The sequence below is a fragment of the Bubalus kerabau genome, chromosome 2, assembly GCF_029407905.1.
Source record: "Bubalus kerabau isolate K-KA32 ecotype Philippines breed swamp buffalo chromosome 2, PCC_UOA_SB_1v2, whole genome shotgun sequence".
NCBI lineage: Eukaryota > Metazoa > Chordata > Mammalia > Artiodactyla > Bovidae > Bubalus > Bubalus kerabau.
The window spans coordinates 141,006,950-141,020,401 of NC_073625.1; the positions used below are offsets into that span (position 1 = coordinate 141,006,950).

A 13,452-nucleotide genomic window follows, 5' to 3' on the forward strand; every position below is an offset into this window, starting at 1 on the left:
CATGCATCTTATCAATGGTACAAGCTACTAAAGGCCATTATATTGGACCTTAATGAACAATATTAAGAATTAGAATTAAAAATTAAACCCAAATAAGAAACACCCTATCATTTTCTATTCAAAGTTAAGCTAGGTGGTATCAACTTTATTTTCCTGACAAACTATCTCCTTCATTACCACAAACAAATTTATTCCTTCTTTCTACAGATTCCAAAATAATGTCCTATTATTATGCTTTTCAGAACCTTGAATTTTGATTTATTCCTTAATATCTTCCTTGATCTCATCCTACACGGATTCCTTAGAATTGTTTTTCTTCAGGAATAACTTCATAGTACATTTTAATAGTAGTAAGCAATGAGTCAACATTTTGACTACTGCAAAATTTTAGAAAACGACACAATAAAGGATAACTTTAAAAAAATTACTATGGCAGAAACCAACACAATATAGCAAAGCAATTAACCTCCAATTAAAAATAAACTTAAAAAATAAAATTTACTGACAAACATATTGCTATGCTTCATTGCTAATTGTTTTTCCATGTATCAGTTCAGTTCAATTCAGTTGCTCAGTCGTGCCTGATTCTTTGCGACCCCATGAATCGCAGCACGCCAGGCCTCCCTGTCCATCACCAACTCCCGGAGTCTACCCAAACTCATATCCATCGAGTCGGTGATGCCTTCCAGCCATCTCATCCTCTGTTGTCCCCTTCTCCTCCTGCCCACAATCCCTCCCAGGATCAGGGTCTTTTCCAATGAGTCATATATAAACAGTACTAAACAAAGCAATGACTCTTGAATACACACTATCATAAAAAGCTACCACTTCCAAATGTAAATGCAGTATCCTGACATGGAAGCTGCAAAATTTTGAATTAAATTCAGTCTAAGACTGTCTATTGAGGATCCTTCTCTTTTTAATGCACTATAAAAAGCTATTTCTGCATGAAAAAAAAAAAGCTACTCTTAAATGCCATTTCCCTAACAGCAGTTTCTGTCATAGATTTTCAATATCTATGTTTAAATTCTATGCTTATACAATTCTCTTACAAAAAGTAACACATTTCTTTGTTTTTACTTATTAACGGTGGAACCGAGATCATTTTTCCAAATTCTTACCTGAATAATTGTGGCCAATATATTTACATAATTACTTTCAGTCTGATAGAGCTCTTTTGCAACTTGCCACCTGGCTGACTGCTTTGAAGGAACTGGAGTAGAATTCTTAGAAGGCTTAGTACAAGACTTTGGTGTTTCTAAAAGGAAAGAGGAGGAAAGATTTAAAATGGAAGCCAGATATTAAGTACCAAACACTGTACAGATGTGACAAAAAAAAAAAAAGAGGGTATCTAATCTTATAAATATACCACCATATATATTTTCATTAAAGTAGAGTTTCATCCTAGAATAAGGCCAGAAAAAAATAATTGTCATGTACTCTTCAAAAACGTCAAGATCATTAAAAAACAAAGAAATACGGAAAAGAAGAACTGTTCCAGATAAGAAGAGACTAAAGAATGATAACACAATTTATAATCCTGGATTGAATCCTAATTCAGAAAAACCTTTTTGCTTTTGCCAAATAGCATAGTAGGACATTAGCGGAACAACTAGTAAAATCTGAAGGTCCAGAGTAGATCAGTGTTAAATGTTAATTTCCTAATTACAATTAACCTAATTAGACTCACTCCTCCATATTCAAAGCAAACTGACTGACTTACTATTCCCTAAAAACTCATTCTGTATGCTGTGTTACAAGTATTATTGCTCCTCTTGTAATAAATCTCAAATCCAACTCAGTTTTCTACACCTATTTTAAACTGACTTTTAATTCCTTCCATGAATATTTAGTGACTACCTATTCTATACTAAGGGCTTGCCTGGTGGCTCAGTGGTAGTAAAGAACCCAGCTGCCAGAGCAGGAGATTCGGGTTCGATCCCTGGGTTGAGAAGATCCCCTGGGGAGGGAAATGGCAACCCACTCCAGTATTCTTGCCTAGGAGGTCCCATGGACAGAGGAGCCTGGTGGACTATAGTACATTGGGTCCCAAAAGAGTCAGACATGACTTTGGGACTAAACAACTCTATTCCAGGCACTGAGAATAAAGCAGAGAAGATAGACAAGGTACTTATTCTCTTCAAGTATACATTTTGGTGAAGAGAATAAAACAATAAAGGAGTAAACAAACAATTTCTAATTGTGATAACTACCACTGAAGATGACAACCCGTGATCAGGTTGGTAGGAAGGAGTAGTGGGACAGGGCCTTACCTTTACAGAGAACCAGTAAAATTTCTTTAAAATAGGGAGAGCGAGTATAAAGTTCCTGAGGTATGGTTTTAACAGTAGAAAAATCTGAAGAATAACAGACACTGTGACTGATACCCCGAGAGTATTAGTGGAGGACAACAGCACACGACAGGAGAAGCAACTGAGGAAGGATTACCCAGGAGCCTGAAAGCTGTGGCAATACAGAGCTACCGTCTGTGCAGAAAACAGCATGAGCTACTTTACATGTTTTTAGAGACCTTTCTAAGTGCTGAATGTAGAAAGGCAAACATGAGTATGGGGAGGCCATCTAAAGGACGATTGTAATTATCTAAGAGAGACCATTTATATAGAAAAGGTTGATAAAGGAAGGGTAACAAAGGAATAGAGACTGAATCAAGATTTCTAATGTGATTATGTGAAAAACAGCTTGTGTATTAGAACAAGGAGGTGTGAAGAATACAGTTGAACAGGAAAAAACTCAAATTTGGGCATCATCAGCTATAGAAAGAAAAGCCATAGAATTAAATGAAATCATTTAGGAAGAATTCAATGGAAAAGAAATGACTCAGGAATAACATTCCACATTTAGAGTTGGAAAGGAGAAAGACAAATGAGTGATATACAAAAGCCAAAATTAAAAAATGTGTCCAGGAAGGAGTAGCTGCTCATGTGCTGAATGCTGTTGACTATACAAAAACTGTCAGGCTCCCCAGCAAGAGCACTGAAATTCAATTGGAATGAACTGAAAAGATGGTAAAAAGAAAGGAAATGAGACAATGGATAAAGATAAATCCTTCAAGAGTAGTTATATGAAAGGGAAGAGAGAAATAGGATAGTCAGTGGAGAGTATTATGAAGTCAAGGGAAGGTTTTGATTATTTTATAAATTAGAAAACAACATATTTGTATGCAGACTGAAAAAAAAAAAAGAGGGGAAAAAACTGAAGATCAAGATAAAAGAACTAATTATATGTGGCTTCCTGTATCAGCTGATAAAGTAAATTCACCTTTTTTCTGACTTCACTGTACCTATTTTTTCCATTATTCATGTGACATCTCCTATGATTCTTTGTGTTAACAATCTGCTCTCTGAACAGCTCTATCACTTTCTAGCTGTGTGACTCTAGACAAGTTTTACTTCTCTAATCTCAGTATGGTCATCTGTAAAACAGGGGCAATAAAACTTATCTTAGAAACACAAAACATACAAACACTTAGTATATAGCAAGCAACTGTTAAATCTAAGCATTTTCATGTGCCTTTTCTCCTCAGCTAGAACAAAGGCCACTGTCGTACGGATTTATCTACATTCTAATAATTATTCTATTCCACTAAATTTAAAGATTTAAAAATGTGAATTACCTCCATAGTTAATGCTAGATTCTGGTGTGTTGGAGATATCTAGGAGTGACCCTATAGAAAGGGAATGTTCAGCTGAAGGGCGCTTACGGGGAGGGAAAGGTGACAAGTCTGCCTCTCTTGAAAGCTGAGCAAGTGTCTCTTTTAAACGACGTCTTTTGCGATTGCTGTTTGGGGTATTTAGAGAAAGCAGTGACACTGATTTCTTGAGCTCAGGTGTATTGGCCTGCAATCAAAAGTACAAAAGCTCAATTTTACTTCTGTGGTTCTTTACTTACTGAGACAAGAACAAAAGGAAAACACACTTAAGAATCTGACAAAATCTGGGTTTTGCACAATAATTTTACAACTACACATTTTTTCCACATAATTTGGCTGCTGCATAAAACATAATAATCAAAGGACTATTGTAATTGTCTAACCACTAACACCTAATTCTTTTTCTCCACAGTAGTATTACCATTACATATTTGCCTATAAGCTTGTTTACAATCTACTCTCCATTAGACCATAAATTCCGGGGAGGCAGGGACCATTCATTCATATTTTGTTCACTGTATGTCTGGCATTTAGTGCAATGCCTGGATACAGTGCTCTTCAATATTTCTCAAATACCACTTGATTTTTTAACTGTACTGTCTTTAAAAATGCACCGATGATGCTGCACGAGGGCTTTCACTAACTGAGGTGAGCAGGGGCTACTCTGAGCTACAGCGCAGGGGCCTCTCACTGCAGTGGCTTGTCTTGTTGCAGAGCGTGGGCTCTAGGCTTGTGGGATGCAGTAGTTGTAGCACATGAGCTCAGCTCCCCCACAGCATGTGGAACCCTTCCGGACCAGAGATTAAATCCATGTTCCCTGCATTGGCAGGCGGGTTCTTAAGCACTGGACCGCCAGGGAAGTCCTACCACTAGATTTTTTTCAGAGTTCTCTCTTGCAATCTGAAGCATATTTTTTAAACTTTACGCTCAGAAACTTACATTGAGAATAAGGGCTCAAAGAGAACACAACAGAGTACATATTTAGATTTTACAGAAACATAATAAATGCACACTTCACCTTCAACTTTCCATTCAAAATTATTAAATCCCAAACTGAAGTAAATTTTCTCTTGAAGCCTGATTCTATATCTTTCTGTCACATTCTGGTGAACGACACCGTTTTCACCAAGATTGAGCAATGAACGCTGGATTTTCCTTGCCTATAATTCCTTCTACTACAGTCATTTTTTTAATGACATCTCTCCCCATTCTTCAGTTGCTCCAATACTTACAGGACAAATCAAAATGCTTTAACGTATTAAAAACTTGATTCTGCCTATTTAGTCAGCTTTATCTGTTGGCCTTCTTTCCCATACTCTTTTCTGAAGCCATACTTTTAATGTACTTTTAAGCTTTCATAGCCTCTCCCACCTGCTGTCTAACATGAATTTCCTTACTAAGTTAGCCAAGGAAGATGGCTCAGCATTTATTTGCTCTTTTCAATCCTGCCTGAATCTGAGTTAGTTAGTAGTTAGAATACATACATTGCTCAATTATGGCACATTTCATTGTGTACTGTAATTGTATCCACATCTCTCTTTCCTTTAAGGTTCTAAGTTTTTGAAGATAGGGATGTTATTGTTTATAATGGTATCACCAAGAACTAGCACAGAATGACATAGATTAAAATAAGATCCAATACATTAAATCTACATAGACTATCCCTCAATATCCAACTGTTTAATTATTCTGACATTCCTAAACATGACAAAAAACATGATCTATGTGCTAATTATCCTAGGTTCTTTTGGAATAAAAAAGTGTCATCTTCATGCAATCAAGTTCACAGAACAAATGAAAAAAGGGACAAACAGCATACCTTTTCATATAAATACATAGTCTCTCCAGCTCGGGCATCCATTTGAATGCTTCCCCAGAACCACTAGTGGAAAGAAGACTTTAATTACGAATTTATCTCATCAGAAAAGATATTACTAATGTTTTTTTACCAGTCCAGGTTTGATGCATGATACAGGATGCTTGGGGCTGGTGCACTGGGATGACCCAGAGGGATGGTATGGGGAGGGAGGTGGGAGGGGGGTTCAGGATGGGGAACACGAATACACCCGTGGCGGATTCATGTTGATGTATGGCAAAACCAATACAATATTGTAAAGTAATTCGCCTCCAATTAAAATAAATAAATTTATTTTTTAAAAAAAGAAATAAAAACCACTCTTATTTTACAATTACTTGCCTCTTGTTTCACAACATAAAGCTTCTTGGAAGGTTCAAATGGAAGTTCTTTTACTATATTCTCTTCAACTATAAGGTGAGTGCATCTTTCATCTCCAACTGGTAAACAGTTTCCTCCTAAAGAGGTAAGCATACAAGCATACATAAGACCAACTGTTTATCCCCAGGCCCAAATTTTTTAAAGAGACATATTCTTGAGGAAGTGATTAGCAGGAGTAGGGAATAAAATATGTTAGCTTTTAAATTATGCTGAATTCTACCTTGCATTTTAGTCATTTCTTCCATATTAGTTTTCTCTTCATCCGAAAAACCCAGGAAACTTAAAATGCAATCTTGAAATGGAGGAACTTTAAATTCATTTCTAAAGTCATCAACTGATGCACAGAAGTCCCTAAAAACAAAAGTACACTCTTCTAAAACCAGCTTAACTGAAATTATCAATATAAGTGAAGCAGATCAATTTATAAATCTACAGTAACTTTCAAGGTTTTAGCATAATCCATTTAGTGAAAATATTTTACATTAGGTCCTGAAATGTTCATAAAAACTATAGCTAAAAAAAAAACTGATGTGTCCTCAGTCATCCCAGAAGTAACTTCCCACACAGTTTAATCACAGGTAATAGTTAAAGATGCAAATATCTGCTCTGTACATGAAATTTTATATGTATTACAGGGGTTCTATAGTTTCATAAAATCTAATAATCAAGTACAAGAGCAAGGAATTGTGAGACTGGAAAGCTTAACAAGGTTATGAAATGCAGTTACCACTTAAAATGTAACCAGACAAACTTAAGAAAAAATATAGCACAACCCAAACATCCAGATGCAGTAAGCTATTACCTGATAATTTTAGAATGCTTTTATTGGTTATTAAATTATTTTATAAAATAAAGCTCAAAGATATCATAGATGTCTTTCCATTTTCAATAATTATAATAATAATAATAAAAACTTTGTTCCTCCTATACTTTATTCCCTAAGCTTCACAAAGACTGAATTAACTTTTCATATATTAATTTATGAATTTTGGGTACATGGGTTTCCTTATGACATGTGACTGATTCACATAATTAACAACTGAATTTCTAAATACTTACTGTTCATTCCGCCTTTCCCAAGCTTTATGAATCCATTCTGGTTTCATAATTGGAGTACCCAGGCTCACAGCTACCTAAAAACATAAACATTAATTATGATGCATTTTTATCTTAAATAACTGCATTCTATAAGATATGAACAATTATAATTACATTCTTAGATCACTGCCCATCCGCTTTGTAACAAAATATAAAGAAAAATTAAAGAAAAAACTATCTTTCCATCATACAATCTAGGTTAAAATAACTTCCAAAACAAGTTCCACAAGGTCCAAGCTGTTTCATTTTATTTTAAATAAATACATCTCCCAAGTTGATTCAGTTCATCTTTATTACATTTCTATTTCTGTGTTTACTTTCTTAGAAGTATTAACCCCCATGATAGCACTAAGAGTTTAAGAGAAAATATCTGATTAGGTCACAAAATCTTAGATATGAATTCTAAGTATACCTCCCAGGAATTCAACATTACCCTAATGTTGCTACATATATACACTGATGGAGGGTGAGAACAAAGTGATAAACTCTTCAAGTGCAATCTTGAACTAAGACTTTAATCCCAATAAAAGTATTTTCTCCTGTTCTATAATTTTCACAAGTTAAATCTTGGAACCATTTTATAAGAACAAAGTTCTGCTCTTAGATAAGAGAAAAATACCTACCCTCATCACCTTCTGACCCCCTTACTCACCAACGCTCATAGTAATTCTTTCCTAATATTACTCATCTGCCTCCTAAAATGTTATTCACTTACCAACCTCCACTATCCTAATCATCTTTCAAGACCTAACTCAAGCTCCACAGCCTCCTTCAAACCTCAGGGGCCACACTCCTATGATTTCAATTTTTTTACTAAACACACATACAGCAAAAACTGAATTTCTGATCCTCAATAAATTGTGAGAGAAATAGACAAAATGAGAACACTTTCATTAAATCCATTACCAAACAGTGCTATATTGAAATACACAAAAATACTAAAATTTACATACCCTGAATTTTTCTCCTTGTGTACAATTTGCCACCAAATGTGTAACTTTTGAATTAAAGTCTTTTCGAATAACTCCACCCATGTGATGAACCAATGTCACCAATCTGGCCTCAAAAGAAAAAGTAAACATTGTTTTTTTTTTATTAATATGAACAAAATTTTAAACGATGTTTATAGTTCATTTAGCATATACTGATTTCTATTTATCAGGTACATAAAAGAATTTTTATAATGTTTATGTTAAAAAAATTAAAGATTCATTTGCCTTACTGGCATAGGCAAAATCATACAGAGAGGGAAGCTAGTTAAGATGAACACACAAAACTAAGTTAATTAAAGACTGGCTTTCACACAAGTGAAAAAGTAAATATATTACTTCTCAGAGGTGGGTGGTGAAGTAAAAAAGCTTGTTGCTTTGCCAGGCAAAGGGGGACACAATAAGCTTGTGTCCCCAAAAAATGTATGTCCTCAATTTATTCCTTTTTAAAAGCCAGGTTGCCATCACATCAAGATTCTTTTCACTGAATTATATTAATACCCCATTCAGTCAGTTCAGTTTAGTCGCTCAGTGTGTCCAACTCTTTGCGACCCCATGAATCACAGCATGCCAGGCATTAGCGCCAACATAAATAATTTTACAGATCAAAGAAAGAAGTTTCTATGAATTCTCTAGAGCGATGAGAATACTTTAAGACTAGATATACATAATAAAAAATTGCAATGCAGAAACAAAAACTTCAAATAATATGCTAATAAAATACTTAAAAAGACAATTTAAACAGACAGTTACAAAGTTTTTCTAATTCACAGACCAGCCATCCTAGACAAAACATTTGTTTGTTTACAAGGCTCTTCAGAGTCTCTTCACAAAGTTTAAGACCCCTTTCATACTCATTCATAGTTAGCTTCCTGGGTGGCTCAGACAATAAAGTGTCTGTCTGTAATGCGGGAGACCCAGGTTCGATCCCTGGGTCAGGAAGATCCCCTGGAGAAGGAAATGGCACCACACTCCAGTACTGTTGTCTGGAAAATTCCATGGATGGAGGAGCCTGGTGGGCTACAGTCCACGGAGTCGCAAAGAGTCGGACATAACTGAGCGACTTCACTTCATTTCACATTCACAGTAATTTCTCCTTCAATATTTTAAAAATAAAATCATGATACAACTACCAAAAAAAGGCAAATTTAAATTTATTTTTCTAGAGAAAATATTCTTTGACTAGAATGTTTTAAAATACTTACTAGTTCTTCTTTCTTCCTGAATCCAGTAAAACATAGTACTAGATTCATCATGCTGGTACAATAGAGTGGGCGACATGAAAATGGCAAAGGCTGAAGGATACAATTTTAAATCTGTGAGATTCTCTAGAGCAAAAATAGAACACATCTTTCTAAACTAAACATATTTCCCTCTCTTGCCATTTAACATTCCCAACCCAAAAATATACTTGCATTTTTCAATATGTAAGAAATTGCAAGGATCAATTTCACAATAAAAAGTTCCCATGATTTCCCATATCATATTTGATACACATAATCGAAACACACTTTACTACTGCCAAATAAAACATAAATATCCATACCCAAACCTTTATTTCCAAAATGTACTTTGATACATGAGGTATTGTCTATAATAAAAGATTTCCATATACTACTGTAAATGCTTCAAATTAAAGTTAAAAGAGGTCAAAAATATTTTTCTAATAAATACTGATCATACACATACTTGACCCAATATGATTCCAACTTTTCAGCTAAAATATGGAGATAGTAAATAATTTAACAAATGATTTTATCTATCTATATATGAAAGAGAATGCTTAAAAGCAGATATAAATTTAATTCCCACTATTGGGCAGAAATATACTTTTCCATAACCTTGGCCTTTAAAATGTTTATGTGTGTTTTGAAAATAAGACTTCCGAATCAAAACAGAAAATTAAAAGATTATCATGTGCTCATTATTAGTATCTATAATAAAAGAAGCACAAAGACCCAAGCAGTTTAAAGTTAATAAGGCAAGCTTAAGAATGTCAAAACAGAGCAATAAAATAAGTATCAACTCTACTACAACTTAACTAAAATGCTATTCAAAAATAAAAAGCTAAAGTAATTTCCCTAATTTATCAGTAGAAACTGATAAAAATGCAATTGTGGTAGCTGTTCTATGTGGAGGAAAATTAAAATTTATGTATTTATATATACACATCTTTGGTACTCAGGTTTAAAGCAAATTATTTCTTCCCAAGATACTGCAGGTATTAATATTTTGTATATACACATGATATTCTTCAGGCTTCCCAGTGGCGCTAGTGGTAAAGAACCTGCCTGCCAATGCAGGAGATGTAAGAGACAGGAGTTTGATCCCTGGGTCAGGTTCATTCCCTGGGTTGGGAAGATCCCCCTGAAGGAGGGAAGGCATGGCAACCCACTCCAGTGTTCCCGCCTGGAGAATCCCATGGCCTGGCGGGCCAAAGTCCATAGGGTTGCAAACGGTCAGACACAACTGAAGCGACTTAACACACATGCACACACATATTATTTATGATTAAAGGACTTCTGAGTTCTATAGAAGGGAGTACTACAGAGTAGCCACTACTATTCCTATTCTAAATATTTCATATTCTCAACAATTAATGAGATTTTTCTGCAAAAAATTCATTAATAAAATTTTATTAACCTTGAAAAGTTATAATAAGCATATATTCTTTCTTACCTCTCCTTTTTCTGCACAGTTTAATACAACTGGTGGTCCAATAACTCTACAATCAGCCTTGTATAACTCATTAAAGACAGAATCCTGGAAGTCCATGACTATGAATACATTTTCAAATTCTGGAGAATCCAAACTTTTAAATTCTTCAACTGATTCCATCTTTACAAACGGCAGTTTAATTTCCTTGATTTTTTCCATGGCATTATTAAGAAATAAAATTTATATATTATAAAATCAATTATAAATCTCTCTAAATAAGACCCCCAAATCAACTCAGTATCAACATTTTTATTTGTGTATTTGTAGAAATGTAGAAACTTAAGTTTTAAATCATACAATGAGCATTATACTTAATAGTGAACAGTCATATTTCTTTACTTATTTATTTACATAAACATATTTCTACATTAAGATTTTAAATTTTGAAAATTATTATAAAGGTGTAAGTTTCTGACATGACTTGATAGTCACTATAAAGCATCTAGTATGGATATAAAAATAGGGATGATGAATTTTTTAAGTACATGTATTTTGATAGTAGAATGCCTTAGAAAGATATCCACAGTTGCTTTTTATTCTGAGAAAATGATGCCATACCCATAGTTCTTCCTGCACACATTATAGTCAGAAAAAAAGAAAAAAATACTATGATATGTATAAAAATACTATGACATCTACAGAAAGTTCAGTATATATGAGGGAAATAAGAGAAAGATAAGAAAATATGGAGGCGACTACAACATTATACACAGGATATAAAAAGGCAACTTTGTAATGTACATCCATGAAAAAGAATGAAGATAATTAAGTATCTACATGACTTGTGTTAAAAAAAACAGAACCATTTAAAAGAAAATTCAAATGGGTGAGTCAATATTTGGGCTTTACTTCCCAGGCTGATGTGAAGGGATGAATTGTGTACCCCAAAACTCACGTTGAAGTCCTAATCCCCTGTACCTCAGAAGGTAACTATTTCAAGATATGGCCTTTCAAGATGTAATAAAGGTTAAATGAAGTCACATGGGTGGATTCTAGTCAGACTGGATTAGTGGTGGATAGGTGTCCTTATAAAAGCAGGAAATCTGGACACACAAAAGAGATATGCATGCACAGAAGATAAGCCATGTGAAGATAAAGCAAGATGGTGGCAGTCATCGACAAGCCAAGGAAAAAGGCCTCAACAGAAATTAAACCTGCTAACACCTTAATCTTGGACTTTAGCCTCCAGGGAAGTGAGAAAACATATTTCTATTGTTTGAGCCGCCCAGCATATGTTATTATGGAAACCCTCACAATCTAGTATTAGCTGGAATAGGGAATTAGATATATTTCATACAGTGAGGTAAATTCCCTGATAACTGTCAAATTGACTTGAAATGTGGAAGTAATGCAAGAATTCAGAATAAAATAAAATTACTGAGAAAAAAGTAGAGTTTAAAGTATTAGATCTTCGCAAATACATAAGTGAAATGTCATTCAAATGTAACAATACCAAATTACTCTATAAGGATTTCATTATTTATAAAACATTATAGTTTGAGGTTTCAGAAACATCCAAATTTTAAAATAAATGTCACAGTTTTCATTAATCTAGCTTCAGAATGTTCAAAGTATACCTTGCGTCTACTTTAGGCCCAATCACCAGTAAGTGGACTATAGAATACAATCAAAGTAAGTGCAGCATGCCACATGCAAGGAAATGCTTGACCTACCATATTAACAATACTTTTTATTAATTTTTCATCCGATTTTCCAGGACAACTTTCTTTTATCTTTATAACAGGGACTTCCATTATGTTAATAGTCTGTGGAAAAGAGACTTAATTATGAGATTAAGAAAACTATAGATTTATTTATGCACCGATGGAAGGCAAATAGTCTCTTTTAAAAAAAATAAAAAGCTAAATCTCCATACCTTTAAGGCTTTTATAAGTTCTTCTTGTTTTCCAGATTCTTGAACCAGTATGACTCTTGTTTCAATCTGAGGCATTTCTTCTATTAAAATTAAAATTTTTTAAGTAAAACACTTTTATTATTCACTAACATCGAAATGTGTAGTCTCCAATCCCTTTTTTGGCTATATCTGTAATGTTTTCCATCTTTGAGATAATAACATTCCCTGAAATTAAAATGACTTAATTCCTAGCTTTTTAAAAAAATCTGATCAGGTATCATTTCAGAAGAGAAACATACTGTATTATAAACAAAGTATTCAAACATTAGCACTCTTCATAACCAAAGAAAGCATTCACCAATTTGCAGAGTCATCCTCTTAAATAGTGCATACAACTTTAGGAAAGATACATTTACACAGTGGAAAGGGAAGAAGTGGCTCTTCACCTGACCAGTCCTAACTGAATATATTCTAGCTAACAATATTGCAGCTAGATTGCCCTCACCTACAGCAAAAGCAACATCCAACAACAAGACGCCTTCTCCTTCAAAGTTGGGAAATGCCAAACAATAATAAAAAAAAATCTAGTAAAATGGGTTTTTGTTAACAAATTTTTACTGAATGCCTGTACCCTAACTTAACAATATTACAGTCAAATCATAAGAAAATCACTAGTCACTAAGTTTAGGATTAAAAGAGTGATTTGTCATTTTAAAGCAGATAACATGTTTACCTTCAACACATGAAGTAGATCTAATAAATAAGTTTTCCTTAGAAGTTTCAGCAACTTTAGAATCAAAAATGGAAGAGTCTGCCAAGCTTGCACTGCCAGTAGTGGATGCTAATGCACTATCATCAGCCATTGTTTGTTCTCTTCTATGATGGC

The 13,452-nt window shown here is 34.1% G+C and overlaps 1 protein-coding gene across 9 annotated transcripts in view; it reads right to left on the reverse strand.

Moving 5' to 3' along the window:
- ECT2 (epithelial cell transforming 2) overlaps positions 1-13,452 on the reverse strand; it is an 81,079-nt gene that overhangs the window by 39,747 nt on the left and 27,880 nt on the right. For 7 of the 9 annotated variants that reach the window (XM_055569033.1, XM_055569034.1, XM_055569032.1 and 4 more), the window contains exons 2-13: positions 13,300-13,451; positions 12,588-12,667; positions 12,385-12,477; positions 10,673-10,855; positions 9,199-9,288; positions 7,958-8,065; positions 6,966-7,039; positions 6,127-6,257; positions 5,868-5,983; positions 5,490-5,552; positions 3,635-3,857; positions 1,122-1,258 (exon numbers count right to left, since the gene is read on the reverse strand). In XM_055569033.1, the coding sequence (XP_055425008.1) occupies positions 1,122-1,258; positions 3,635-3,857; positions 5,490-5,552; positions 5,868-5,983; positions 6,127-6,257; positions 6,966-7,039; positions 7,958-8,065; positions 9,199-9,288; positions 10,673-10,855; positions 12,385-12,477; positions 12,588-12,667; positions 13,300-13,429 (1,428 nt within the window). In that variant the 5' untranslated portion in view covers positions 13,430-13,451. The remainder of the gene's footprint in view (positions 1-1,121; positions 1,259-3,634; positions 3,858-5,489; positions 5,553-5,867; positions 5,984-6,126; positions 6,258-6,965; positions 7,040-7,957; positions 8,066-9,198; positions 9,289-10,672; positions 10,856-12,384; positions 12,478-12,587; positions 12,668-13,299; position 13,452) is intronic. The other 2 variants (XM_055569028.1, XM_055569029.1) reach the window with 2 other exon arrangements.